The sequence below is a fragment of the Colius striatus genome, chromosome 7 (assembly GCF_028858725.1).
Source record: "Colius striatus isolate bColStr4 chromosome 7, bColStr4.1.hap1, whole genome shotgun sequence".
Classification (NCBI taxonomy): Eukaryota; Metazoa; Chordata; class Aves; order Coliiformes; family Coliidae; genus Colius; species Colius striatus.
The window spans coordinates 29,022,177-29,049,613 of NC_084765.1; the positions used below are offsets into that span (position 1 = coordinate 29,022,177).

At 36.2% G+C, this 27,437-nt stretch overlaps 1 protein-coding gene across 2 annotated transcripts in view; it reads right to left on the reverse strand.

Annotated features, from left to right (window-relative positions):
* SCAPER (S-phase cyclin A associated protein in the ER) overlaps window positions 1–27,437 on the reverse strand; it is a 166,782-nt gene that overhangs the window by 55,887 nt on the left and 83,458 nt on the right. For both annotated transcript variants that reach the window (XM_062000213.1, XM_062000212.1), the window contains 2 exons: window positions 18,747–18,870; window positions 482–597 (listed from right to left, as the gene is read on the reverse strand). In XM_062000213.1, coding sequence (XP_061856197.1) covers window positions 482–597; window positions 18,747–18,870 — 240 coding nt within the window. The remainder of the gene's footprint in view (window positions 1–481; window positions 598–18,746; window positions 18,871–27,437) is intronic.

Consider the following 27,437-nt stretch of genomic DNA (forward strand, 5'->3'; position numbering starts at 1 on the left):
CCATTCTTACGTTCTATCAAGAGGAATTCCTCTAATCCACAAGAATTTTGATTTACTTGTTCGTAGTAGCCCTTTCAGCTAGCAGTATCTTACAGCTGTTTCATTTCAAAACTAGTCAAGAGTCCAGTGAATTAAAACTCCTTAAAAAAATGTCTCCACATTCCACTAGAGATCTTTACAGACTAACTGCCAAAGAGATGTACCTCCCCTTCTTTTTTATACCACTTTCTCTTTTCTCATTTTGCGCAGTTAGGGATGCCATTGTTTAAACATAGCACAGCTAGAAATAGGATCACTCAGTTAGAAAAACAGAGGTTGAGTGGAAAGGTCTTTCACCTGCTGTGGCAGCACAGAGTACAGCACAATTTTTTTCTTTAAAGCTCAACATTGGATGATGAGAAGATGATGCAATAAAGTAGCAGATGTGAAACAAATTTTCTAGTGATTCCAAGTGGCAAAAGAGATGACTGATCATACTTACTTAAAAGGAATCCGTGGAATTGCAGTAGAATTGGTGGGAGAAGTCACTGCTTGAAGAACGTTTTCAAGGGCAGTCAGTCCTCCTGCAGCCCGAAATGCTATTTGATCTGCTGTGTTCTAGGTAAACACAAACAGAAGAGAATCAAGAGAAATTAAATAAATTCCCACATAAAGGATGCCTGCTAGACAATTGCCCTGTGTCTCATCCATGTAGAAAATCCTTAACACATATCCCGATCACGTTGAACAACTTTTATTTAGAGCAGGAGCTGAAATTCGCAGGTGCTATTTTTTTCAAAGATCAAAAACTAGATGGGTAATACAGCTGAAAACTACATTTTCTGTAATGACCTACTGTTAAAAGGGATTTTAATGAAGTTAATCTTTATCTGTTGCTGTTATCTTTATAGCTATACTTTATGCCTTTGTACATGATTCAAAGAATCTAGACAATCTCTAGATGGGTATTTCTTCTTTTTTACTTTTCCAAAAGGAGACAATCTCCAGGTTTGTTCCCCAATTTGTTCATTGTATGCACAAAATTGCTTAGGCAGATCACTAATGAGTACCATCGTTACATTGGTGGTAACTACATTCATGGTACATGTTTATATTTTTCACAGAACACTGAATCTGTGAAATAACTTGCTGATCTGGAAGGAAGCCTGACAGTGTCACCAGTCAGGTATCTTATTTATCCCTAAACTTAGGAAGACAGATGATGTTTTGTCTGCTCAAGCTAATTGTTTAGAGTTGAAGAATCTGGTTAAAAATCTGGGTATTATTTTTGGCAGTGCTTCGGTTACAGGGAAGTAGAGATGTAAAGTTTGAAAACATCACTAGTGCGTCGTTTGCAACTCCAACTTCTTACCCCACCTGGTCCTTTGTCTAATCCACTGCTTGCAGCTTATTCAAAATGAAGCAGAATGAACAATATTGTTAGCTTTGATGTGTACCATTCACATTCAGCATGATTTTTATTTGTTTTGGTATGTTGTTAGTTGTAAATAGTAAGATTCAATTTAAACTAGTCCTGTATGTGTTCCCAGCTTTCTACATTAGCTCTTCTTTATTCTAAGTGTCCTCTTTGAACTTCCACATAGCAGAATTTTACACTTAAATACCACCCTACCATTATTCTTACAGTTTGCAAATGACTGAGTTTTTGCTGGAGCAGGTCCACTGTTTTAGAATTTACTCATGCCCCTCCCTTTCCTGCAAAATTGGTCTTATCTCCTATTGTTTTAAGTAACACAAGTAAGATAATTTTCTTCTCTACTTTTAAGTTGCTAATTTTGTATAACTTTATTGGCAGGTTGTATTTAATCACTTTGATTTTGTTAATGATGAGGATATTATAGTCAGCAAGAAATTCTTATTTTTTCACAGGGCCGCAAGCACTTGGGAAGCGCTTTATAAATACAAACATTGTTAGTCAGTTAAGAATGTATTCTACTATAACAGACTGCATAACAAACATGTCAAGTAACTTTAGCAAAAAAAAATCTTTCTTTGAATAATTAGAAATATAATTGAGCAAGTTATTGGAAGAGAAACATTTTTCCCTGTGAAAATCAGATATTAATAATGTAAACACAAAAGTACATATCTTACTGTTTTAAAAAATCATGCAACTTTCTCTCCATTAGGTTTAAGTAAATATCTATATTCTATCTAAGTTCCAAGCTCCAGAAAAGCTGTAAAACCAGAGAAGTCAGATATTAAAAAAAGAAAATATTTTCCACATTTAATGTGAACTGCACAAAGAGTTTTAGAAAGCTGGAAAGGTTTACCTTCAAAGGAACAACTAGTCTCAGATTAATGGAAATCTGTGCATCAACAGTTAAGATAATCAACCTCTGATTTTCTACAGGCTAATTGATAAATATCATTTCTACCACTTAATTTTAGTCCAGTTAGCCTAGTAATTGTGCATAAATTGAAGAGTTCTTTTTGAGTTTCACTCATATATTCCTCCTTTACTTCCTCTTTTTCCCTTCCAACTCAGAAAATCTTCAAGCAACAACAACAAAACCTTATGCAACCCTTGGTTGGGGACCTCTGATACAACACAGCACAGCAGCCCTGTGTCCGGCCTGCAGTGTGCCTGGGACAAATATGCAGCAAGCACTGCCTTCCCTGCCATATTTGCCCACCAGTCTCCTGGATAGAGCCAAAAGGAAGACAGACAAACAGGAAAGAAATAGTCCTGTCACAAATCAGATTCAAGCACCCTGGCTTATGGTCATCGTTCTCAAACTTTTTCTTCTTCCTCCCCTACTCCATTAGCACTGCAGAGTGGTTCTGCACCCAACAGACAAAGCCCGGGGTCTCCCTAACTTATTGATTTTCACTTCAGCTTAAAACTTCATAAGGGTAAAGAGAGAATTTGTAGTTTTAAGCGTGTATTCTCCTTAGTAATTGACACACACGTGTAACCAGAGGATTTCTGCATATGATTGGCACATTGGCATAGCAGCACACAAATGAGAAAGGCATTTATGTGACACTGATTTATTTGCTACATTATATTTGTTACTGCTGTTCCAGTTTTGAATGTGCCAAGCACTTCCCACTTCTCACTTTCCTTATTTCTCATGGGAGATTATGCCACAACCTATTAGGTCTTGTGGCGAAGAAGTCTTTCCTGTCATTAGATCAAATATGCCCTTTCTCTATTATATCCCATTACTCTGAGTTATATCTCATTTTATTGCACTCGTTTTGTTTCTCATTTTAGTAATTACTCTATTCTTGAAGTTGTACACTCTTACATTTTCCCACTTGGCCTGTTTCTCAAATCTATATGTTCACTAATGCTAAACTAATCCCTTTTTTTCCTTAATGTAAACTTTCGTATCTGTGACTTTTCCAGAACTCCTCTTTTCCCCAAAAATACCTAGCAATGAAGCATCCAGAAAGGAACTTTCTCCCCCCAGCAAAGATCAGTCATTGGAGGCACACTGAAAGTACTTACAACATCTCCCTATTTCAAAGCGGTTTGATTTCCTACATCCTCTCCTCTCACTTCAATCTGGATCATCACTTTGTTTAAAGACAGACATTTTTCAGAGTGTCTGTTTCACTTTTGTCTAATATTTTGCTAAAATACAAGTACACTTTGCAAAATACAAGTTTACATTTTAGAAAACTGTAGTTCTTTATCAAGTAGAAGCAAATTTGTAATTTCCCCCAGTTTTATATGATTCAGCTTTAGATCTTATTATTCTTCTCTCTAGATTACTCATAAAAATTAATCAGCATTTTGATACTTAGCCATCAGGAAAAAAACCCCTAGAGTATGTGCATGGAAGAGAGAGGGAGGGAGGGAAACATTCACGAAAAGAAAGAAACAAACCAGCAGCAAAGTTACGGAAGACACGTGAGCCTAGTATTTGTTCACTATGCTTACAAAAGTCTATAAAACTGCCATTTAGGGATTAGGAATACACTACTTCTGGCATGAAATTTAATATATTTATCTCTAAGGATTATTTTAAGACGGAGAACTCAAAGAGCTTGTAACCCATTTACTGAAAGGCAATGTTGATTACAAAAGTAACTGCTGGCATACAGTGCCTGTGAGTGACCTTGGTCACCATGCAAGCACCCTGCTATCAGGAAAGTCAGGTTCAGGCACAGCTCCTTGAGCTTGGCCTTGGGTCAGTGTGGGTCATGGGAACTGAAGGGAAAGCATGCTCCTTTGTGGATGGGGCATAAGAGTCACTTGAATATTGCATTACTGATGCTTTCAGAGTGAATACTGTGTGACCATGATACCAGAGGAAAGAGTGGAAAACAGTATCATGCCCTGGCAATTCCCTCGCTATCCACCATATGAGACTTCAGGTAGGAAGGTGAGCTGTATATAAAGAATGAACAGTATTATATCTCCCCTATGTTGAAAAATATTGTCATTGTCTCTCAAGTATAGCGGACAAATAATACCAAATTATTTTTAAATGTCTGAATTAATTCCTACTTGATGCAACTTTCAAATTTTGAAGTATTTATATCCATCTGAAGAACTCTTTCTTAAAACATAAACATATGGGAGCAGGCTATCTTATTCAAATTATGTTTCTTTCCAAAACTAAAGTATATCGTTCAAAATACGACCCAAATTCACTTAATGTTCTGAAGTGCTAAAGATTTATATCAGCTGATAAATATTATAATATAATAAAAATTCAAAAGAAGTAGATTCAGGTATGTAAGTTACTAAAAACTATTATTTAAAGCACTGAGCAACTTAGACACCACGTGAGGATGAAAAATGACAGATCCTGCAATGTAAATATTAAATCCCTATTTGAAAACAGCATAAACCAGCATATTTTTGGTGCTTGAAAGACACCTCCAGGGCTTCTAATTTAGTCTCCCAAATAATTTAGCTAGATGCGTTATGAAACCTGTTAAATAACTTCATTTTACAAACTGTTTTGAGTCCATGTTTGTTGAAATGAAGAAAATATATAAACATCTGGTCTTTGAACCGTGTGAGAAAATTTCTCTTGCTCATACATATTTTCAGAAATTCAAATAACATTTTTAAACAATTTAATTTCTAAGTACAAAAGGATTTCAAGTTATCTGGTCACACAGGAGAACAGGGACAAATGAATATGTAGGTAAAAGTGATTATTACTGTCATCTATGCATTCCTTAACAGAGAGGAAGAAGCACAAAAACCTTGGGGATACTACCTAGATGTGTCTTACCCATTACAAAACCAGTAAGAGATGTAATCTTCAGAATAGCAGATATAGCAGTCAAAACCAACACATGAAAGAGTCTTGTTTTCCTTATCCCACTCAAGCCTACTATTCTAAAATGCAGAGATCATGTTTAAACAGGAGGAAAGCCAACATGGCTGATGTGCTATCACGTATATATTCTTAATCTCAGGACCATTATAAACTTGTAATTTAGAGCACACAGCAACTAATTTCAGCAGAATGGTGTATGAATCAAGTACTTTTAGCAGAGAGTGTGTATATATTAATGCCTATGGGGTAAAGTAAACAGAATTAAACAAAACAAATCACGTAACCATTTTATGGGTTAATTATAAATGAAATATTTAAAAAACCTTAACATTATTTTTTTTTTTTTAAATATGAACAACAATCAAAAAGCTCTCTGCACACTGGGTAAGCATGGCTGACTTATTTATCTACCTGTTACAACACCTTAATGGATTTGAATTCTCCTTCTCTCCTCTCCAATGGCTTGAGTGACAACTGACTAATAGGATTACAGGCTCCGTTCCAATAATACAGCTCAGCTACGTGCCAGCAAAAAATGACAGCCTAAACCTGAATTACATGGCCTGGGAATCCATCCAATTATTAACTAAAGTAACTGTTATTACCTAACCTAATCAAAGGAGAAGCAGCTGTTAATCTTTGGTGGCCTGCAGTATAGTAGTAGCGGTCAGACTGGATGAACTGTCTTTGTACTTGACTCCTCTACAGACAATAATTATGTCCTTTGTGATCAAGAAGGAAGGGCTTCCTAACCTTTCAGCCAGAGGCAGCAGATGGGGAACAACTGTTTGTGTGTTCATTAACAACATAGGGTGGATTTTATCAGGGGTTGGCATCTGTGGCACCTTCAGAAGCACCATTTACCCAGTAATACAAGTGTGTTTGGCAAATTCAAAAATTAGCAATAGAAAATTCAAAATAATGTCTTCATTTCATGATCTGACACTTGGTAGAGACAAATACACACAGGTGATTTACACAAATGTCTTATGACACCTAACATGGTCAACAAAGAAATATGTGAAAAGACCAAATGATGTGTGCTGTTACTGTGCTGGGTTTTGTTTAATGAATTAAAATAGTCAGATAACATAAACTGGACGCTTCTGAAATAAAACCAAATCAGGGGAAAAATCTCTGATTTATTTATACAAGTCAAGGGGTAATAAAAAGAAATATGGAGTCAAATAAAGCGACCATCAATCAGTAACTGCCTTTGGTTTCTGTGTAGAACATTCCAGGACAGAAGCAAGACCAAAACTTGTGTCCTGTGCTGCTGCTCCCCTTACACAGGACATTTGGCAACTTGGAATATTTGAAAAACAGCAGATGGAAGCTCAGAGAAAACTGCCTCAACATGAGATATAAAGAGGAGTCCAATTTAGTTTATGCTGGGGAAAGTAAAAATATGACGAGGACATAGTGTGGAACTATCTGAATGGGAAGAAGATTTCTAATAATGTACAGTAAGAGCTAATATTTGGAAGCTGAAATTGGATGAGTTCAGTTAAGAATAAAATGATTTTTTTCAAAAATGCCAAGAGTAATTAATGGTGACCATAATATACTTAGGATTCATTTGACTCTCAATCATTTGAAGTTTTTAAATCAAACCTGATTATCTCCTAGAAAAATATGATCCTAGTTAAATCGTAATTTATTAATTTGGTGCAAGAGTTATTGGGTGAAATCCAATGTCCTGGACCAAAAGACATTTCCATACATTTTTCCTGTTAAAGTGTTATTATTAGTTAATAAGTAAAGCAGAATCAGAAATGATGCCGTGCTTTAACAGCTGAAATGATGGAGTGTTGGCTTTACCGTCTGTTCCACCCAACTTTTAGCACTTCACATTTTGACTATTTAAAAGCTTTTTCAACTAACTTAAATGCTCCAGTGTAAACCCTCCATCCGAGATAAACCTCCACAACCAATATATTTTTGTATATATAAAAAAAGTATTTCCAGCCAAAAGAATGTTTTCTGCTAGTCCTGTCTACTATGTCCAAACAAGCAGCTGATCTAGAAAGCCCGTTAAAACAGACCTTGGGAACTAAACTGTTCAGAAGAAAATATTTCTGAATGAAACTCAAATACTCGGAAACATTCTGGCTTCTGTTTCTGAAAGAATACACTGAACTTGTGCAACTCTATTCTACACTTGTTAAACTGTTGACTGAAGGAAGAAATAGCAACTAATTCATAAAATATAGTTGAAATCCATCTGAAGAATTTTCTTTTTCCTTTTATCTAGTGTTTGAAGATTCTATCTAAAACGCCAGGGGCAAAGAAATGCAGTTCACAGCTGCCTTACAAAAACAAACCAGGCAACTGAATCCTAGGCTGGCTCCTCCTTCCCTCCCCCCCTAAATAAATACACAAGTATATCTACATGCACATTCAAAACCATAGATAAGTTCATTATTGTAGAAAATCTACACTCTTTGATTAGTCCTCCAGACATAAAACTTTACACAGTGAAGATCATGGCAGAGTATACGAAAACATTTTCTATTAAAATAGGCAATTTTTTACCCTGCAATACTTCTCTAGTGAAATCAGTATTATAATAACACCCCATTCAATCTGAAAATGTCTAACTGGTTTTAAAACATGAGTGACCTCACCCAGAACAGAATTTCAAACACTGAACATCAATAGGAAACCAGTTTAAGGTTAAAACGTGAATCAGAATTGGCTCAGTAGCATTTGCATACTGCTAGGGAGAGGTTTTCAATCACCTTAAGCACATATCTATCGTGTATTTGTACCAACTCCTCCCTCACATATTGCTTACCTGTTAAAACAGACAATCCTTTTAGGTAATGCTATGCAAGGCCGAAATGCTCCCTGACATCATATCCCACAAACCAAAGTGCCAATTCTGAAGCCCTAAAGCTGACTCTAAAGGCTTAAATTTAAGTTTTCTGTGTTTACTCTCCATACAGAGTAATCTCCATGGCTTCATCTAGGAGACGGTGCTTATTGAGATGGTTGGTAAGCAAATGGTCCTTATCTTGCTGAAGTTGTTTCACTCCCTGCATAATGTTCAGTACCTCCACACTCCCATGTAGAGCTCAGCCTCTAGCATCTAAGCCATTTGGATAATATTGTTTTTTCACTTTAACTGGTATCCTAACTGCAATTTCACATATATTTAGTATAAAGGAAGACAAATATCTAAGTACAATAAACGGTGAAAAAGAAAGTGACTTAATTAGAACAATAAACGTAAGACTTATTTTTTAATGAAATGGAAAATAAAAAAGAAGAGGCATTTACTATTACACTCTCTGAAAGTACATTATTGACAAATGACTTAAAAATCAGTCCAGGTCTAGGGACAATACCAATACTACAAAAATGATTATCAAGTGTGTCTTGCAAACACTAAATGTCCTGTGCATATAAATTTAACTTCTGTCTATGCACATCATATAATTTATTCATTCTTCTGTCTCCCAACTTCTTCCCATATCGTAAGGTAAACCATATTGGATGGAGATCCTTACTGAATCTCCTTCCAAGTTGGTGAAGTGTCAACAGTCAGTGAAAGGCATAAAGGAAACACGAGTAATGATAAACTAGTGAATTCCATATTGTCTGTTTAGCTGCTTTTACTTGTGCTCAGTAGCAAAACAGGGAACGGCCCATATGTATTGCAAAAATAAGAGTTGTCCTTCTAGATATTGCAAAGACAGCATTAAGCACTGCAGCACTTGTGCTTATTAAAAATAAATGTTTAGTCTATTTATAAATAACAGGACATCTAGTAAATGCATCAATTAGAAGAGGAAAGCAAAGCTAAAGGTTTATGTCTCTAATACCAGGAACAACTGTTCCTAACCCCCATAGATAGCTCCATTAGCTTAGGCCAATTCAACTTTTTCTGAATAATCTCATAAACATACAATCCCCCAACAACATATAAAAGGCACAGTTATGGGATCCTGTCCTGTCATCCCTCAGCACTTTATCAGACAACAAATTTTCCAGAGAGTAGGAAAGTTACAGATCTCTTGTAACACCAAATCTGGAATCCCTGTGGCTGATATTTTGCTATTGAAGGCTTCCAGCCACTAGAAAGCAGCACTGTCTTCAACTGAGCTTAAACTACAAAAACTAGTGCAATCAAGTAAAACTAAAGATATTAGAATTATGTGGGAGAAAACATTCAGAGAGTGAGCAATGGCTGCTTAAAGATCTGTAGTGCAGTCAAGAGGACTTCAATTCTAAGCACAGCTTTCACACATTGCCTTGGGTACGTTCTTGTAACCTCTTGGACTATTTGTCCGTTACTCTATTATCTACAGGACGGCAACAAAGGACGGTAGGGCAGCTTAATATGTGGGGTTGTGAGGTACTGCCAACATGAGAACAGGCAGCAAGGGCTCTTAGGTGACACGTTCTGAAGTGACAGTCTCAAAAACTTTAAAAATAATTTCAGGGAAATACGTGTATAGATATACCATCAGACTAAATGAAATTGAAAGTTCTTTTCTTTAGAAACTACAACAATCATTATTTTATCATGATCTTTAACCTGGCATCTGCTCATTAGCAGAAGCGTGCCTACATAGGGTATTTTCTCATCACTTGAGAAATCGATGCTTGTACTTTAATGATTTTAAAATGCATCTCTTGTCTTGTAAATGCTCAGTGAGGAAACTTTGCATATCTTGGAATGTATATACGTCTGTTATATACATTCTAAAATGATATATCAGTTCTAGATGTAGATGGAAAAATGTCTGATCTGACATCAAAAGGGTCCAAATAGTAAAGCACAAGTGCACTGGAAGCTAACAACATTTAATTGCATCCCATAGATGCACTGGTTGTGCACAGTAAATTAATCTCCAAATAATCTTGGAATAAGCACACTGTAGAGCTTATCTGTGAACTGAGCTTGCCTTTTAATACCATTTCCAGCAAACAAGTTAAAAAATATTCTGTGGCTCACTTCTAGCAACAAGTTCTTATTTCTGTGTTCATCTTATAAAAAAGGTTAATCCACAGGCCATTAGAAACTCTGGTCACACAAATTATTGATGACAGAAAGCTGTCTCATCCAACCTACAACACACATCTGACCTATTGACTTCCTCTCAGCACTGACAGGAAAAGGCTGTTTGGGTATAAAATGCTGTCCAAAGAGCTCCTCCTGTGTTTGCCCAGAGTCTCTTCACTGAACTCACAGCCACTGTGCTACTGCTATAAAATTTGCTGTTGTAGTCTATCAGCAGTTTGGACCATACACAATTAAGATGGTAGATACAGTATAATACTCGATACTCCAGGTCAAACCTGAACATTGCTATACCTTCTTCAAATCATGCTTTAGTGGCATTGCATCATTGGCTCTCAGTGCTGAACATGTTTACACTGAAAATCCCTCATCACCCAGTTAAAGGGTTTAAAGAAATGAATTCATTTCAAGGAAGGTTACTTACAGCTCAGACTTTCCATCAATTATATCTGCTTTATCAGTTCCCGAATTCATGCTCTGAACTCAGGTTCTGTACTTTCCTAACAATGGCTGAAGACTTGATTAACAATTGCAACAAAGGAATCGTAAATACAGAATTACCTCTGTTACCTTCTATGTTTGCAAAACTATTACCACCAGAAATGTAAAATACAGAGTTTCAAGGGCCTGAATACTAGTTTTAGCTGGTAAAACAGCTTTTTTTTTTAAAGTTTTAAATTTAAATACCATTTATAAAGTGTGGATTTTGACTTAAAATAATTTTTATGCTGTTATAATTTAGCTCTAGATCTGATTAATCGCTTCCCTTCATGTGACATCACTGTAGCTCTGGAACTGGCTACTGCAGGAGTATCCAAACTTGAAAAATTAATAGATGTAGCAAAAAATTAATCCAGTCTTTGTATAGAAATGCATCATATGCTTAGCTAAAATGAACCTTAAAAGTTGTAACTTCTGATTATCTATAGAAAAATAAGCGTAGCAATTACTTTCATAAAGAACAAAAACCATAAAGATGAAAGCGCAGTTAAGATAGTGTATGTTTATTTTATTTTTTAAACACTTTGGCCATGAAATGCTTTGCCCAATATAAAAAAAGGCTTTGTGATGTAAAACAGCACACTGTGTATCAAAATCTTCACATGGCTAAGAGCCAAAAGACACATATCTCATCTATAAGAGAAAGGCAGTAGGTTACAGCATGACAGTACCAATGACTCCGTAGGGTCCCACTACACTATTGCAAGGGTGGGGGTGGAAAGGGCACAGGACTGATGTGGGGCTTGAGAGTCTTTGCTGCCTTATTTTCATCCAGAGCCATGAATTTACCTTGCCAGCTGCTGCCAGAGGTCAGCCCTGTGGCTGGTCCCCTGACACTGCTGCCACCGTAGCCAAGCTCAACTGCTGCTCAAACACTGGGGACTGGCCACCCTGGTCTGTACCACAGACTAGCAGAAAATGTAGACAGCTCAGACAGCAGTGGCTCATAAACATGCCTATTTAACGTGGTGCACATGGTTATTTTTTTTTCATGAATACCCTGCATGTGTGTACTTTAATTTTTTCCTATGGACACTGCACATTTAAGTCTTGACAGCATATATACTGACTACCTATGTAAATACCCTAATGCATCAAAACTGGAAGATGGGCTGCTATAAGAAGCTCAGGAGGAAGAAAAAGTTGTAATTTCTAAGCACATTGGCACCTGAAGTGCCACAGTTTTGTCTGAACCTGATGTCAGAAAGATAAAGGCATGCTCCAATAGGAGTCCTCAAACTGAACACATCTGAGGCCTGTTTGGCCAATATAAAAATCAATACTGTTTTAATAAAGACTGTCTTGAACATAGCCACAGCTATACAAGAATTTGAGAAAATTAACATGCAAATTAATTTAGCAGGTAATACCTTAGAAGTCTTATCATTATTAACAAAATTAAACTCTCACAAAAGTATTTTTCTTCCAAAAGGCAAAATTTGACTTCTAAATAGATTTATTGCTTCTAAGGATTACAAGGACATGCTGTTGTTTCTGCCAGTAGTGTCCTCTAGTGGGGAAATGGGAGATATTAAGGAAACAAGAAAACAGAAGAGGGTTGCATACAGAAATCATCCTGTTGAGGAAAACACAAATACTTCTGAATCCCACAAGTGCCTATGAAAGTTCAGCACCTTGTCCAAGTTTTTCATTATTATAATAGTGCTGAAACATAAAAGTTATGTAACTTTTTAAAGCTTCACTCAGACTGAGAAATTCATCAGTTGTCAGGCTACATGCAATAATTGGTTGTGTTCAACAATACACAGATAATATGCCAGTCTGTATGCATGTATATACGTAAGATCACAAACTACAGATCATGTGGCTATAATTTGGGTAAAGTCACTAGTCCATCACTTACATAAATTCATTAATACAGTAATTTTCACTCTTTTTAATGCATAATGTCCTATGATGCTTTTTCTGACTTAGTAAGAGGGTAACAGGTAAGCTGACATCTGTGATTTCTCCAGTTCTCAATTAATCCATGTATCATGTTGGTTTTTTTTTTCTAGAGGTGTAGGTATTCTTAACATTTAACTAGTGACTGTAGCTTGCATACAGAAATGCTCTGCTACTGAAATGAGGAATCTATTCTATTCACAACTGCCAAATTAATCTACTATTGTCTTCCTCACTCCATCTCTTCCTTTTCACACATAAAAGCCAGCCAAAATAATTTTGTATGGGAAAAATAATTACAATCCTTTTTTTAGGACCACAGACTTTTGCCACCATTTTATTCTCAGATGACCCTTCAATGTTCTAAAGACAAGAATTAATAACTTTGAAAATATTATTGAATCAGCTCTGCTAGCTAGCACTCCTGCTTTCTTCAGAGATACTGAGCATCCTTGCCTCTAAGTTCTGTTAAGCAGCTAGACTCTTAAGTTAAACTTGGATCAACTGTTTTTAGACAAAGTTTTAATTAAAAATGTGCTGCTTCTAGTTCACACTTTCAGTGACATAATCATATTCCAGTGACATAATCTAGCATTAAATATACTACCTATTTATGTCACTTGCTTGGTTTATGAATTCAAACTTTCTTCAAAAATTTTGTTTCAAATTACAATATCTTGTCTAATATTCATTCAAAGTGACAATGACTGTGTGCAGGACTAATGTCACATTGAGTTCAAAGATAAGAAAAGCCTAAAGCTAGATTATTGCTATTTCAGCTACTCCAGAATGATATTATTCTGAAAAATAAAATATGGCCCTTATATTCAGTGTCTTTCAATCCTTTGATGGCTACATTACTCTGCTACCCTAGAAACCTGCAGCTAAATAGGTGACTGAGCCAGTTTTTCACATTTTTTTACCACCAAAATTAAATATATAAGAGCTTGAGAACCACAATTCCCATCATATTCTTAAATATACTTAAATAAGTAACAATAGTGAGTATCTGTAGCAGAGAGTATTTGCTTCTAAAATCTATTTTCTCTGCCTATATGTATATCATATATATTTACTTATACACACACATATATATACAAGGGGCAATTTTAAACCTCCATGGAGACTTTTGAGGAAATTTATCATGAACAGTACAGAAGCGCACACATGTTCCATTTAACATGGCTTTTGCTCCATTTCTTAGTTGTTAAACAGTTTTCAATGTTATTGTTTTGGCTTCTAATGATTCAGAGTTTGTATTATTGAGGGGAAGAGATATTAGGAGTAGCTGGGCAGGCAAAAAATGATCTATTAATGTTCACACTGCCTATGGTCACCATAACCAATGGGCTTGACAGTTTAGAGAATAAAACATAAATAGCAGGCCTGTGTTGTTAAACCCAGTCATTTCTGACAGTCTTTACAGTGGGATAAACACTGTCTGTCTACAGTCCCCATGTATTTGAAAGCTATGACAAACATTTTACTGAAATGTAAATAACTGACATCACCACTGCTGAAACAGGAGGATGAAAAAATGATCTAAAAATCGCAAACTCAGAAACATTGTCTGACAGAACAAACCATTAATGGTCACAGGAGAGAGGATATTTTAGAGGTTGCAAGTGTCGAGATCCTTCAGTTAAGAAAAATAATAAAAAACCCCAAACACTGCAGTCAATTAATCGCTCAGATTCACACACTTTTCAGTTACAAAATTACATCTTTTCTAAGAAAGTATTTCCCCCCCCCCCGCTATCTGTTTCCAATAGGAATACTACTCTGAAATAGTAATAAAAGTATCTTGAAACTTAGCTCACTTAAAAGCAGTTACTTTTAGATTTGTATGAAGAGAGGTTGTAAGCAACTATAGGCAGGATGGCCCGGTTTATTAAAAGCTTCCTCTTCCATGCTTCTGGTTTCATTTTACTTTCACACTTCTAACATCTTAATTTGTGCTCATTATTATTCATGAGTTTTTTACAGCAACCAGAGATCCTGAAGGAGTTTAGGGACATACCTATCTTCAAGCTATACAAAATCTTAGGAAGTCTTAAGAACCATTGAAATCTTGTTATGGCTTTGAGCCTTGTGATGGACACGTGAGCTTCAGCTAGTTTGCTTAGGCTAGAACATATATAAAACCTCTATCCTTTCCCTGTGGCTGCAGCCCTCTCTTCAGAAGCCTATCTGTAAGACCTGTCAAATCACCTAGAGGAATCTTATAACTTGTGTTGTGATTAATATATTCTTCAAACTAGTGGTTTGATGAGAAACATAATAACATTAATTCCAGATAAGCAGATTAACTGCTATGCTTGGATTCCCAAAACCATGAAGTTCCCTCACGAGAATCTCTGTCATACCCCAATCAGAAGGATGGGAGACAGATTAAGGGCTTGTCTAGATGCCCCATGAAAGTACTGTACAAATTTAACTAAAGTGATTTAACTGAAGTGTTCTAGTTGCAGCTGAGCCAGGTGAAAGGGGTACTGCCCTCAGCTGTTTGTCACCATCCTTGATGAAGTTAACATCTGCAGTGTTCCTCAGAATAATGATGTCTGTCATCTCCGTGTAGCCCAGAATTATTAAAATCACCTAGACTACTTGAGACATTTAAAAGTAAGACTTTTAGAACCTTGACTCCCCCAAAAATCTCCAAACCAAATTTTAGGAAGAATTTCAGAGAAGTAATGTTCAGTCAGAAAGTCTAAAAATGACCGTCTGAGAGGCAGTAACTTCTGATCCAGGTCAGGTTCATAGCCTTAGAAATGTATATACTTCAGTCAGTGTAATGTTTTATATCTATGAAGTAGAAAACATTTTCATTTTTTCAATCAGTAAACCTCACCTCTGTACACTGAGGTAAATAAATGATATAAGCCTAAGCCACTTAAAACTGTCACACTAATAGAATACACAGCTTTAAATATACTGGTTTCTGAAAGCATTCCCTATTACAGGACATTTCTGTATGAGTGCTCAAGTCAAACTTGAGCCATTAATCCACAGCACCCTGCATATCTGAAACACGCTGCTGCCCTCCTACGGGATGTGTAAAATTAGCCCCACTGAAGAATTAGCACAAATAAAATAAACTGTGTCAGAGAAACTGCTTTAACCCTGCAGTTTCAAACATCAGCTCTGCCTTCCTGAAGAGGGTACCTGAGTTTTTCTTTTAGCAGCAAAGGTCCATTCATGGGAGATCTTAAACTGAATGTTATCAGATCTTATTAAGAGCTTATTAAGAGTCCCGCATGACAATCTGCCAACATAAGGCCAGGGCTTTCTGGTAACATTTGTATGCATTTTGTTGAGGGGGTGTGTGTGTTTGGTTTTTTTAATATACTTTTAAACAAAGCAGAGTTCAAAATTAATACAACTTCCTTCCAGGATTTCTGCCAGAAAGGATGAGGGGTTGTACACAAAATCCAAGGACTGCCTTCCAGTAATCTAGAGCATGCCAAAACCGGCATCCTAGCAGTAAACTTATGAATTCTGTGTTCATGAGAAGCAGGAAAAGTGCTGTGATAAAGAGGCAAGATTTCAAAAAAATACAGCAGTCAAAATGTATCTTCGCCTGAGAGAAACAAAGGATATGCTGATACAAACCCCTTTTAGTTTGCATTAAACAAACTCCTTGCTATATTGTGAAATGACCTGGCCTCAAGTGCAGAATCTGCTTATGTCCAGCTGACCAGGAAGGCATGCAAACCAGAAAGCAAGCTTGACTATAATAATCATGCAAGCATGCCTCATCCTAGTATATTCTCACATTGTAAATGAAGTTGGAAGTGAGAAAAATCTTATTCATTACCACGAAATACAACAGATGAAGGCTAAATCCAAAAAGGACCTGTTAGTCTGACTTGACTCTACCTGAAAGCAAACCCAGCGAGACAGGGCTGACGATCTTTTAAATGTGGCTTTTTCGTGATTCCAGTTTGCGTAAATAATACACCCTCATTCTTTAATGCTGTTTTAGCAGTCAAGGGATATCTAATGAGCTGAACAACCCTTCCGTCGGTCGAGAAACTTAATGGTGCTTATTCTTTTCATTTACTGATATTAACAGCAGTGCAACATGGTATTTCAACAAATCTGTATTTCCCTGGTGAGACTGTATAAACATATTTTTCAGTCAGTTGTAAACTATAAACAAAAGCAAAATTCAGTGTTCCACAGTAGGACTGAAAAGAGGGATTTTAAAAATCAATTTTATTTTATACTACTTTTGCATGACTTCTGAGCCTGAAGAATTTCTAGTAAGTGGCAAGGATCTATTGTAGTGAACTCTGTCCTCCCTCAGGGCAATTCTTTATTCAACCCAGGCCATTAGCAAGGGTAAATCAATGTTATCAGCTCACACACACTGACAGCTTGTGTGGTTCCCACTCCCTCATTCCTCCCCCCACATTATAGTATATTTTTATGCTCTCCAGGGAAATTCAATTAACAGTGTCAGTCTCCTCCTCTCAGTGATGACTGACACCATCAAGATTCTTTTCACTGCCCATTGACATGCAAGATGTGTCTGCTGATTTCTTGACTCACAAGTTAACAAGAGAATTACTATCCACTTCTATAAATGACTATGTAAGATCTTCACTGTAAACACAGTGACAGCTATTGAAATCAATCTTTCTTGACCTTATTGATTAGGACACTGAGATATAATAATACGCCTTCAGTGGTAATGTTTTGAGGGTAAAAACCCAAATCAACAATAAAATAATGCATGGCTACGGATATTATGAAATTTATCTTTTAATTCTCCAGTGCAGACTCACCGAGCAGTAAAATGTTGTGAACAATTAACGACTAACACTTAGTGGCAATTCCTGCTTCTCAGAAAGTATCTACTACATCATTTTCTAAAAACATTTTCAATAATTATTTAGATAACTTTCAAAAAAGACACATCTTTTTATAGGCTTTGTGCAATAACATGAATTCTGTATTTTGATGTAAATAATAAATGAATTTTTCAATAATTAATGCAAACACTGCAACTCTTTCAAAAACACTATTAAAGCTGATCAGCACCTCAAAGTAACTAACAGAATACAGGTCAGAACCCTATGCATCCCAGGCAGTGTTTAGTATTTAAAAGCACATGATATTAGCAACTCTGTTCCACATTGACTCTGCTGTGTAAAGCATCAATTAAAGCTCTCATCTTCACAGACACCAACTCTGAACCACAGTGATGCAATCCCCTCCTCAGATTTCATTAATTTCATTTCTCTCAGAAGTAATTTTCATGATTTCCTGATTATAGATACAAAAGAAAATTATTTTCTAATGGTTAGAGAGACTAAAACATAATGTTCCAGCTGAAAACTCAAATACTGTGGTCCTAATTGAGGAAAAATAAGCATTACAAGACACAAAGTATTGTGGCAACAGGATGAAACAGCAAAAAAGAGGCAAATGCTCTGCTATCAATTAAAAAAATCCAGTTTACCATAAACCTAAACATGTACTACAAACACAGCACTTAAGAAAAAATCAAAACATACACATATCATATATATAGATGCACATCATACCTTCATCCTCCATCTAAGAACTACTGGCCTTGTTTTACTCTGGGCAAACTGAACAGATTTGTGCAACTTCAAAACTCGGCCATAACACCACAATATAGTGGTTGTGACGTTATCTTCCAATAAAGCTGTCCCCAATTCTTTCCTCTTATAATTATTTTTGCCCCTTATTGTAAAAACTGTTTGTGGGGTATGCACTATAAACTAGATGACTGAAACGGCCAAGGTTAAAAACAATCCTAATAAAAATATAGCGGAATTACAGCCTGTCATTATCCAGATGATCTATAGCATCACTCAAGCATGTTTTCAGCACTCCTGCAAAACTGCCAAGATAGAATCTGATGTCTAAATAGAACCATCCACTGCTGCAACCACCACAAAATAAGTGTAGTAGCAGGTACTGATTGTTACACAGAGATCATGTATTCATCAACACATTTAAAATATTCCCAAATTGAAACTGATGACATCTGAGGGCAACCATCAAGTCATACAGTACAGTCACAGTACCTCTTTTTCCAGAATACGAGAGATCTCTCCTAAAGTCCTGTCCAGCATGGAAACCTTGTTCCCCACTGAACAGCCATCCTGTGTCTGGAGGTGCTTTGAAAGGTCTTTTGCTAACCGCTGTAACCTTCAATATAAAACAGAAAACAGAGCAGTTAAAGTAAAAACTCTCCTCATATGTAAAATTTCATTTCTGTAATCACACTCTGCAAAATGAATTTCAATAAAGTGATCATGAAAATCTGTCTATTATTACCATCTATATGGAACAGCATGTGAAATATTCAATATAGCAATGAGATACAGTCAGCTTAGAGTGTCTGTGACATTTCACTATCTACTTTTTCAGGGAAATGGCATAGAAACTGTGGAAACAGTGCAGCCATAAAGGTGCTGCTTTACTAGCTACATGTTTGTTTCTGTTGTTCAACAGTTAATTTCCCTATTCCCCCTTCACTGATAGCTTTTGAAATCTTCATTTTCAACATGGTTTCATCCTACTTTTCTTCCATTATTCAACCATTTCTGCTTATTTCACTGAGGAGTTCACTCTTGAGATGAGTAAGAGAAATAGAATACTTGGCTAATTTCTTATAGGCATCATAAAAGAAATGGCTCTTTGGGGTTATTTGAATAAGTGAAAAGTAGTGACTTTGCAGACTACCTCAGAAAGGGCATTTTATTAATGAGGGTCAGTAATGAAGCCAAAATGCAGAGGAGGGAGAGATGTTGACACATACAGGTTAGGATTCATTTCCATTTTACACATCTACATCTGGGCTATTCATCTATGCTTGCCTGTTGGACAGCAAGGAGAAATACGCAGTTCCAGAGTACCATTCATCTCATCCTGAGGCTAAAATAAAGCAGTCAAAATACACTCATAGTTTATTCTTTTCTGTCTTTAATATGAAGTCAGCAACCAGATCAGACTTCTACACCTGTAGATGCATTAAAACAGATGATACAAGTGCTAAACAGAACCCCTTAACAAGAGTGAGAGGTGTGGGGAGGAAGCACCACTCAGTACTTGCCATGTATTTGTCAAGCACTGCCTTAATATCTGATACTAGTTGCTCCTAATGACAGACTTAGCATTTGGTGGATATTTGGTTTGATATATTGTGCAATTTGTACTGAAAGTGGGACAAAGCTGACAATTAAACAGAGTGAGTAGGACACATACTGTTTTGACTAGAGCAAACATATCTCTATAGGAAGGAAAAGAGAGGGGAAGGGTATCAATGCACATCTTAAAATGAGAAATCAGTGTAAAAGCACCAGAAAGCATTTACAAAGTGACCACAGAATACTGGCAAAAAGAAAATGACACTCACTAGTCTCTAAGAGGCAAGAAAGAAGTTGGAATAGCTGGGGAATGTGTCACAATAGTCACATATATATAAAAATAAAAGAAAATAAATCAGAATATTCATTTGGGGCAAGAAGAGAGAGTTTCCAGTTAATCGATAGGAAACAGGTACTTTTGTTAAAACAGCTTTTGTTAAAAGCTTTCAAGAAATTCTGAATTTCTATATTTTCAGAATTTTGAGTCTTGGACTTCTTGTCATCTGGTCAGCTGAATCTACTAATATTCAGATAGGATTTTTCTATGACATGAAAAATAAAGGGGGATTACATCCCAATGAGATGTTCTGCACTGCTATTTCCTCTGTGGAAAATGAGGTTGGAGAAAACCTCTGTTTAACTCAGTATGCCATGAGCTAAAATGGGAAAGAAAATTGAAAGCCAGAACACAAATAACTGCAGGACTTGGACAGTAAATCAGATGACCACTAACTCTACTGAGCACAGGGAGTGGACTTCAGCATCAATGAAAAGTCCAATTGCTGAAGTTCTGAAAGACAATCTTGAAGCAGAGTATTCCAGGTATTCTCAGAGAATATGATTTAGAATGGCTATTGCCTTGGCACTATTCTAGTGTATTAAGCAAAAGAGACTTTCTTTGTTCAGAAGATGTACCCAAATTCCACATGTAAAGCACACATGAAGCACTGAAAAAAGCCACCACAATATATTGTAACTTCGTCTGACAGAAGACAGCAAGACAGTTTTCCATTTGCTTCATTTAACATCAGAGGAATGGAATTCAACCAGGATTAACCACAAAGGGGACTTTCCTAATCTATATCACGCATTAACATACAAAATGTTTAAGGTTTATCAAAATACTACTCACAAGGACTCAAACAGAAAATAACCTATTACATTGTTATTTCTGTTGAAAAATTCCCTTTTTTCTTCTTCAGTCGATAAAGTTAAACATCACGTTCAGTTTCTGTCCTCTACTGGAAAAAAAAAACTGTACAGCACATTAACTATCAAGGAAAGGCTTCCAGCTTTCCATTTCTTCTAGAAGTCTTTCTGGACACTTTTACCAAAATTCAAACTTTTAAAGTGTCTGTTTAGCATCATACAGCAAGAAACACAAAGAATAAATTTTGGTGGTGTCATATTAAGGAATTACCTCTTACATCCTTATATCCTACTGTATGTTGGTCTTTTGCCGAAAAAAGGTAATGTATATGCTATGTGAACATATGGGGAAGAGAAAGGAAATAAAAAACTCCCTCCTCTCACCGAGTGAATCTTGGAGAAATTATTTTAACTTAATATCCTTTTATACTGACTTCTTGGCAGTTGCAAAGAGATAAGAATAACTTTAGGACTCTTTCAAAGGACTAAAAATCTATGCAAGATAACTTGTGCTTGGACATAGAATTTATTGTTGCTATGAATGGATTTGGAAAGAGTGAACTCTTTGTAGGTTTTCTACTCCTTGTAAACTCTTTGTATGCACTGTAGATTAATAGAACACGGTATCAACACCTGATCTAGGGACTAAGTGGAAAAAATGTTGAGGCCAAATACAAATATTTCAAGATTTTAATGTTCCTTCTTTCCCTCAACTTGTATTCCTCTGATGGCTACTATGCTGCCTAGGAAATGATGAATAACTGAAAATTTACTGGGCTAAGTAAATGGGAAAGTTAAAGTTAATTTCTTCTTATCTAAAGTTATTTACATCTCACTAATTAAGTTTTTAGTATTGCTCACAAACAGATAATTCAGAATGCAGAAGAGATATCAGAAAGGACATAAGGCAATGATTGGTCTTGGAACATTTCCATAATATAAACTTTTAATAAAGAGTATGTTCAGCAAATACAAATAGATCCTTTGATCTTTTTGCATTGCAAATGGGAAAAAGAGGGATATTTATATTAAAGGTTTATATAGCAAGTACATAAACAAAGTTAACACAAAGTATTGTATGAATTGAAGGTTTCTTTTTAGGGTGGGCTAAATAGTTTTAGCAGGTTTAATGTATTTTATAGGCTAAAGGAAAAAAATTTGTTAATATTTATAGGCCACTTTTCATCTCTAGAAAAAAGCACCTTGAAATAGTAATATCAATGTATTTCAGCACTTCCACATTTAAATCCATGATTTTTTGGCTGTACACTGAATGTATGCAAGGAAGGATTAGTAGGACTGGGCAGAGCACTGGATTCTGTGCAGTTGTGCCTCCCCTATGTTCCTGCTAAAGGCGGCCAGATGCCAGTAGGACACACAGCCTCAATTCTTCCCAAAACAGTCTGTGCCTGGAGAGAACTGAAAAAGTCTGTGGCAGTTCCTGCCCAGCCCAAAATGGAGTTATGCTGTATGCTCTTAAAGCAACATACTGCCACTGGACTATTCTGTACTGTTTGCAGTAAAATTACTGTGCATGGTGGCACATAGGACATCCTCTGATCATTCTAGGTATGCAATGGAGGACACCATTCTACATCTTGACATCATCCCAAACACTGCTCAACATATAAATCAGTAGTTTCGTACATGATCTTTAGTTTTTGAAATGGAAGCTATCGAAAGAATGATAAAACACTCCTATAAAGCTTATTTTCTGAATTTATTTACTTGAATTCCTGTAAGTATGCTATATCAGCTCTCTGAAGATGAAATCTACCACCCATCCAGCCATAAAGCTGGTATTAAAGTTTAATTGAATTTTATTTGCACTTCATCTTTTCTATAATTCACATTTGGAAACTAAATTTTGAACAAATATTTCCAGCTTCAGAGATTAACTGATTTTTTTTCCCCCTCCCCAGTAATCAGTATTTTGGTGTAATACCTTAAAACCAGCCAAACCAGACCCTGGCCTAGTAGAACAAGAAAACTTGCAAGGCAAGTTTATCTTGTGGATGCACTGATATACCATAAGGAAAATCAGAAAGACCTATATTTTTAAATGCATTTAGCTTTGGGCCTTTGCAAGAACAAACTTCACAGTACATTCCAACTTTTTCTCCAGTAAACTCTTCCAGGAAATAATTTTTCATTTTCTAGCTTTCCTCTTTTTGTGCTGCAGTCCTTCTCCAGGATAAGTCGTTTCCATTTCCATACCTGAAAGTGACACAGCTGAAGTCTCTTTATATAGTTTAAAAAAAGGAGTAAGTAAAAAAATATATGCATGAAGAGAGACTGGCTAAAGTACTAGACTAGAGTGGTTTTTTTTTTCCCCTAAAATCCTGTTAATTCCCTTTAGGCATATAGCAATATTTACCTTAGCTTCCTTGGTTGTATTAAAGGATGACAATTACATTTTGCTACCTGCAGATCGCTTTAACATTGAAATATATGGCCTTCAAATTAGAAGATACTAACTAGATGTGAATGACACTGACTTTGTGAAAACCTTCTCCTTCCATTTAAAAAATGCGCTCTGATGGACACCTGAGAATGCTGCAAACAGTCATAATGGACATACTGACAAGCTAACTCAATAGACCGGAGAAAAAATAATTTCATTCAAATCAGTTCCCAGAGACTACAAATACTAATACCGCAAATCCATCAGGAGTCCACCAGCATCTAAGTGCCACCAGTGACCAGCCACTTAACATACAGTATAGAGAGGCCAGGAACAACAGGCTGGCTGCTCCCAGATGAGAACAACTGTAGTTCTTTTTTTTGAAAGTCCCCCTCAACACATGAAACGGTTCACAGAGCAGAATACCTACCACACAAGGCAGTATTTTTTAAATAGATACTAAAAAGAAAATAAATATGTTCCAGACATCTTCTAAAACTCTTGTTTCTAAAAATCTCACATTCTTCTAAAATTTTTGTTTCTAAGCAAGAACTGCTTAGAGCCATTTACAATCCCACTCAGGAATCAGACTCAGTACTCTGAAACTGGAGAAAGTATACAAACCATTTCTGTCAAAGCAGGATAAACCCTGTCTGCTTATTGATATTAGTGTATTACCAATGTACAGCTTAGAGAACACTTGGATCACTGTTTCCTTACTGCAAAAGGTTTTATAAATCTGCAAACCTTAAACTACTGAAACAATCTATCAGTTGCAGCAGGAAATCAGTGGTCTCATAATATTAAGGTGGCTTAATCTTAAAGGTGATCTAAAAAGGCTTTTTACCTGTCAAAGACTAATTTTGGGTTCTGTCTTTCCTCTGCAACAACTGACAACATGACTAAGAACTAAAATCAGATAAGAAATTGCATTCCATAAATGGATTTAGATGTTTGCAAAGATGCAATCAATTTGGAGGGGAGGACTGAGTAAAGAAACGTGTCATAAATAAGAAAGCATAAATGAAAGCTGAAAAGTATTTTCTGCTCATTAGTATACTTCCACTTCAATTTGAATACCTCAAACCTTCCTTTGGGATGAACAAAAAGTATTGGCAATTGTTTTGACACAATGAACCCATTTGGCATTTTCAGATTTACCCCCTTCATTCTGTTATAAATTTTCTCAATAACTTTACAGAGCTCTTGAAAGCTGTTAAAACCCCTAGTAATGGCAATTGTTTGCTCTCTCCCAGGTAGAGTGGCAGTTAATATTATGTCACGGTATGATGCACTGTGATCTTGCTAAAAAGTCGATAGTTTATTTTCATATTTTTTCAACATAACAAGGCTTCAGAGGAGATCTGATACTGCTGTTTTCGGTATTTTTCAGCTGCTTCTTCCTCTTACTGTTGTTGGTTAAGTAGGAGCCTATATTTACTTCTGTTAAAAAGGTGCTTTCCTATTAATTTCTCCCATATTAAGAATATGTTTCTCCATTTAAAAAGATGATCTGGGCTAAAACTGTTGCCTAAAGATAGTTCTTGCCCCCTCATCCTTTTTTTTCCAGAAAGAGATAAAACTCCCCTTCCTTAGCCTTGTTCCATTTTGTATTATGTACTGTCTAAAGTACACAAATTACAATAGACTGGGCTCCAGATAACTCATAAACAGGCCTCTCTTTTTTCTTAAAAACTCACTTCAGAATACAGCTCCCTTTGTTACCCCCTTGACTTCAAAAATGCTCACAAACACTTGAGCCCTCACAGTAGGTAAAAAAGTTGTGTAATTTTGTAAATAACAGCATCTATGATATCTGAAACTATGTTTTAAAGATTTAGATGTAAGCATCTGCTAGATCAACAGGTTTCTACATAAAGACTGCAAAATATATCTCTCAGAAGATCTGTAGATCAGAAGATGGCCACACAGTTACACAGTGGCCATCACACTAGTTCACATAAAGGGTATTGCCTTAACGGAGGCAATAAAGGAGGAAAATAAGAAAGCAAACTGTACTATAAAAAAAGAAAAAAGAAAACTGTAAATTCAGGAGCAGTCCAGAAGTTAAAAAAAAAATCAAAATAAAATCCAAGGTTCTGTTGCACTGCAATTGAGATACAACTGACCAAAGTACATCACTGATAAAGTCAGAAAGAAACTAAAGTGGAAGCATTATAGTTCACCATTATTTTCAGAGCCAAATGCACACGCTTCTACTTTCCAACAATTAGACTGTCATTTTTTATTTTCCGATACCAAAGAAAAGCAAAACACTGAAACTACAAATCTCAAAGTCCTATTCTGCCATGAAATTCACCTTGAAAATTGAAGTGCTGATTTTTAAGAAAGGAAGTCAGCACTGACCTCCTTCCCCCGTGTGTTTATGCAGGTGTGCCATCTGGTGGAGAGCTTTCATTTCCTCATGTCAAACCTCAGTGATGGATTTTTATTATTTTAAAATATACACTAAGATTCAGCAGCAGGTCTGCAAACTACTGAAAAAAGCAAGTAAAAGATACTGCATACAGCCTAGTTGTATATACAAGCAAGGAAGCCTCATATAAAGATTTGAGCATCTTAACAATAACTTCTGAAAAATGCTACCTGCAAGTCTACCAGCAATATAGCAATATAGTACAGATCATTACCTCAGTCTGAAGACAAATATCCCCAGTCTGGATAGCCATCATAATTTTGGCAAGAAGCTTTTTGAATCCAACTGCTGAAACATCACAGCTTGACCTTCTACAGACTTCATGTTCACAACTATAAGAAAGGCACGCCAGATGCCCACTATGCCATTTAACAGCAATCTGTAAACTGACGTCTCAGGAAAATTAAGAACAGGGCAACTATGCATAATCCTCTTTACTAATCTGGTTCTTTTCATATTTCTAGTTTAAGGATCTCTTGGGCTAGATGTAGCTTCCTAGAACTGCAGTAATGCAGGTAAGCTGTTAGCATACGCATGAATTTTGTCAATGAGTTCCATTTGTGGAATTGCACACTACATTAAAAACCACTGTCTTTGCTTTCTTTTGAACCTGGCTCCATCTTTGTTCTGTGCTTCCTAATTCTGGTACTAGGAAGGACAGCAAACAACCAATATCCACCTTCTCCATGCCATTTATGACCTTGTAAACCTCTGTAACACATCCCCATTAAAATTGGCCCCCATTATCACATTTTTCTGCAGAACGAGAAGTTCTGGTTTACTTAATCCCTAATACAGAAGTTATACCAGAAATTATTATTGATCTTCTTTCCTGCCTTATATGAACCTTCAGTAATTCTTGCATATCCTTTCTGAGACAAAGAACCTGAACTGCATGTGGCATTCACAAGAAGTAGATGACCCAGGCATTTGTACATAATGACATTCTTGGTTCTGTTTTCAGCCCTTTAAAAAGAATTTTAACAAAGGATTTCCTTTAACTGCCCAGAGTACAGAAGCGTTATTTTCTTGGAGTTACCCATCATTTCGGCAAGTTCAAAGTCCACACTTTGTAGTGAAGATATAATTGAGTTCTGCTTTCTCTCTCCATTTTGTAGCATTTAATATATATTGGATTTCACCTGCCTGCCATTTTACTGACGAGTCACTCTCTCCCTACAAAATTACTGTTCAGTATCAGCTCTTGTCCCTACTATTCTGAATATCTTTGCAGCATCATCATCAAAATGTGTCACCTCAGTGCTTGCTCTCTTTTTTCAAGTCATTTGTGAAAATGTTCAACATCATAGAACCGCAGAACTCTACTGGTAAACTCCCTATGATGCAAAGATTGATCATATGCTCCACTTCTCAATTTATTAACTGATTTCCACTTACACTACATACATACTATATGTTTTTTTCTAAAACCCTTTGGTGACAGACCTTATGAAAACATTTTTGGAAAGCCAAATATTCTGCATCTTTTGCCAACCAATTTCAGTGGAATCAGAAAGCAAAACCTGAGCAATTTTCAGTTTAAAACTAGGAATGAGGAGTTTGTCAGTGATAATAGGTCTTGTTTTAAATCTTACCATCCAACTGTTTTCATCCATGCCAATAAAAAAGGCCTATT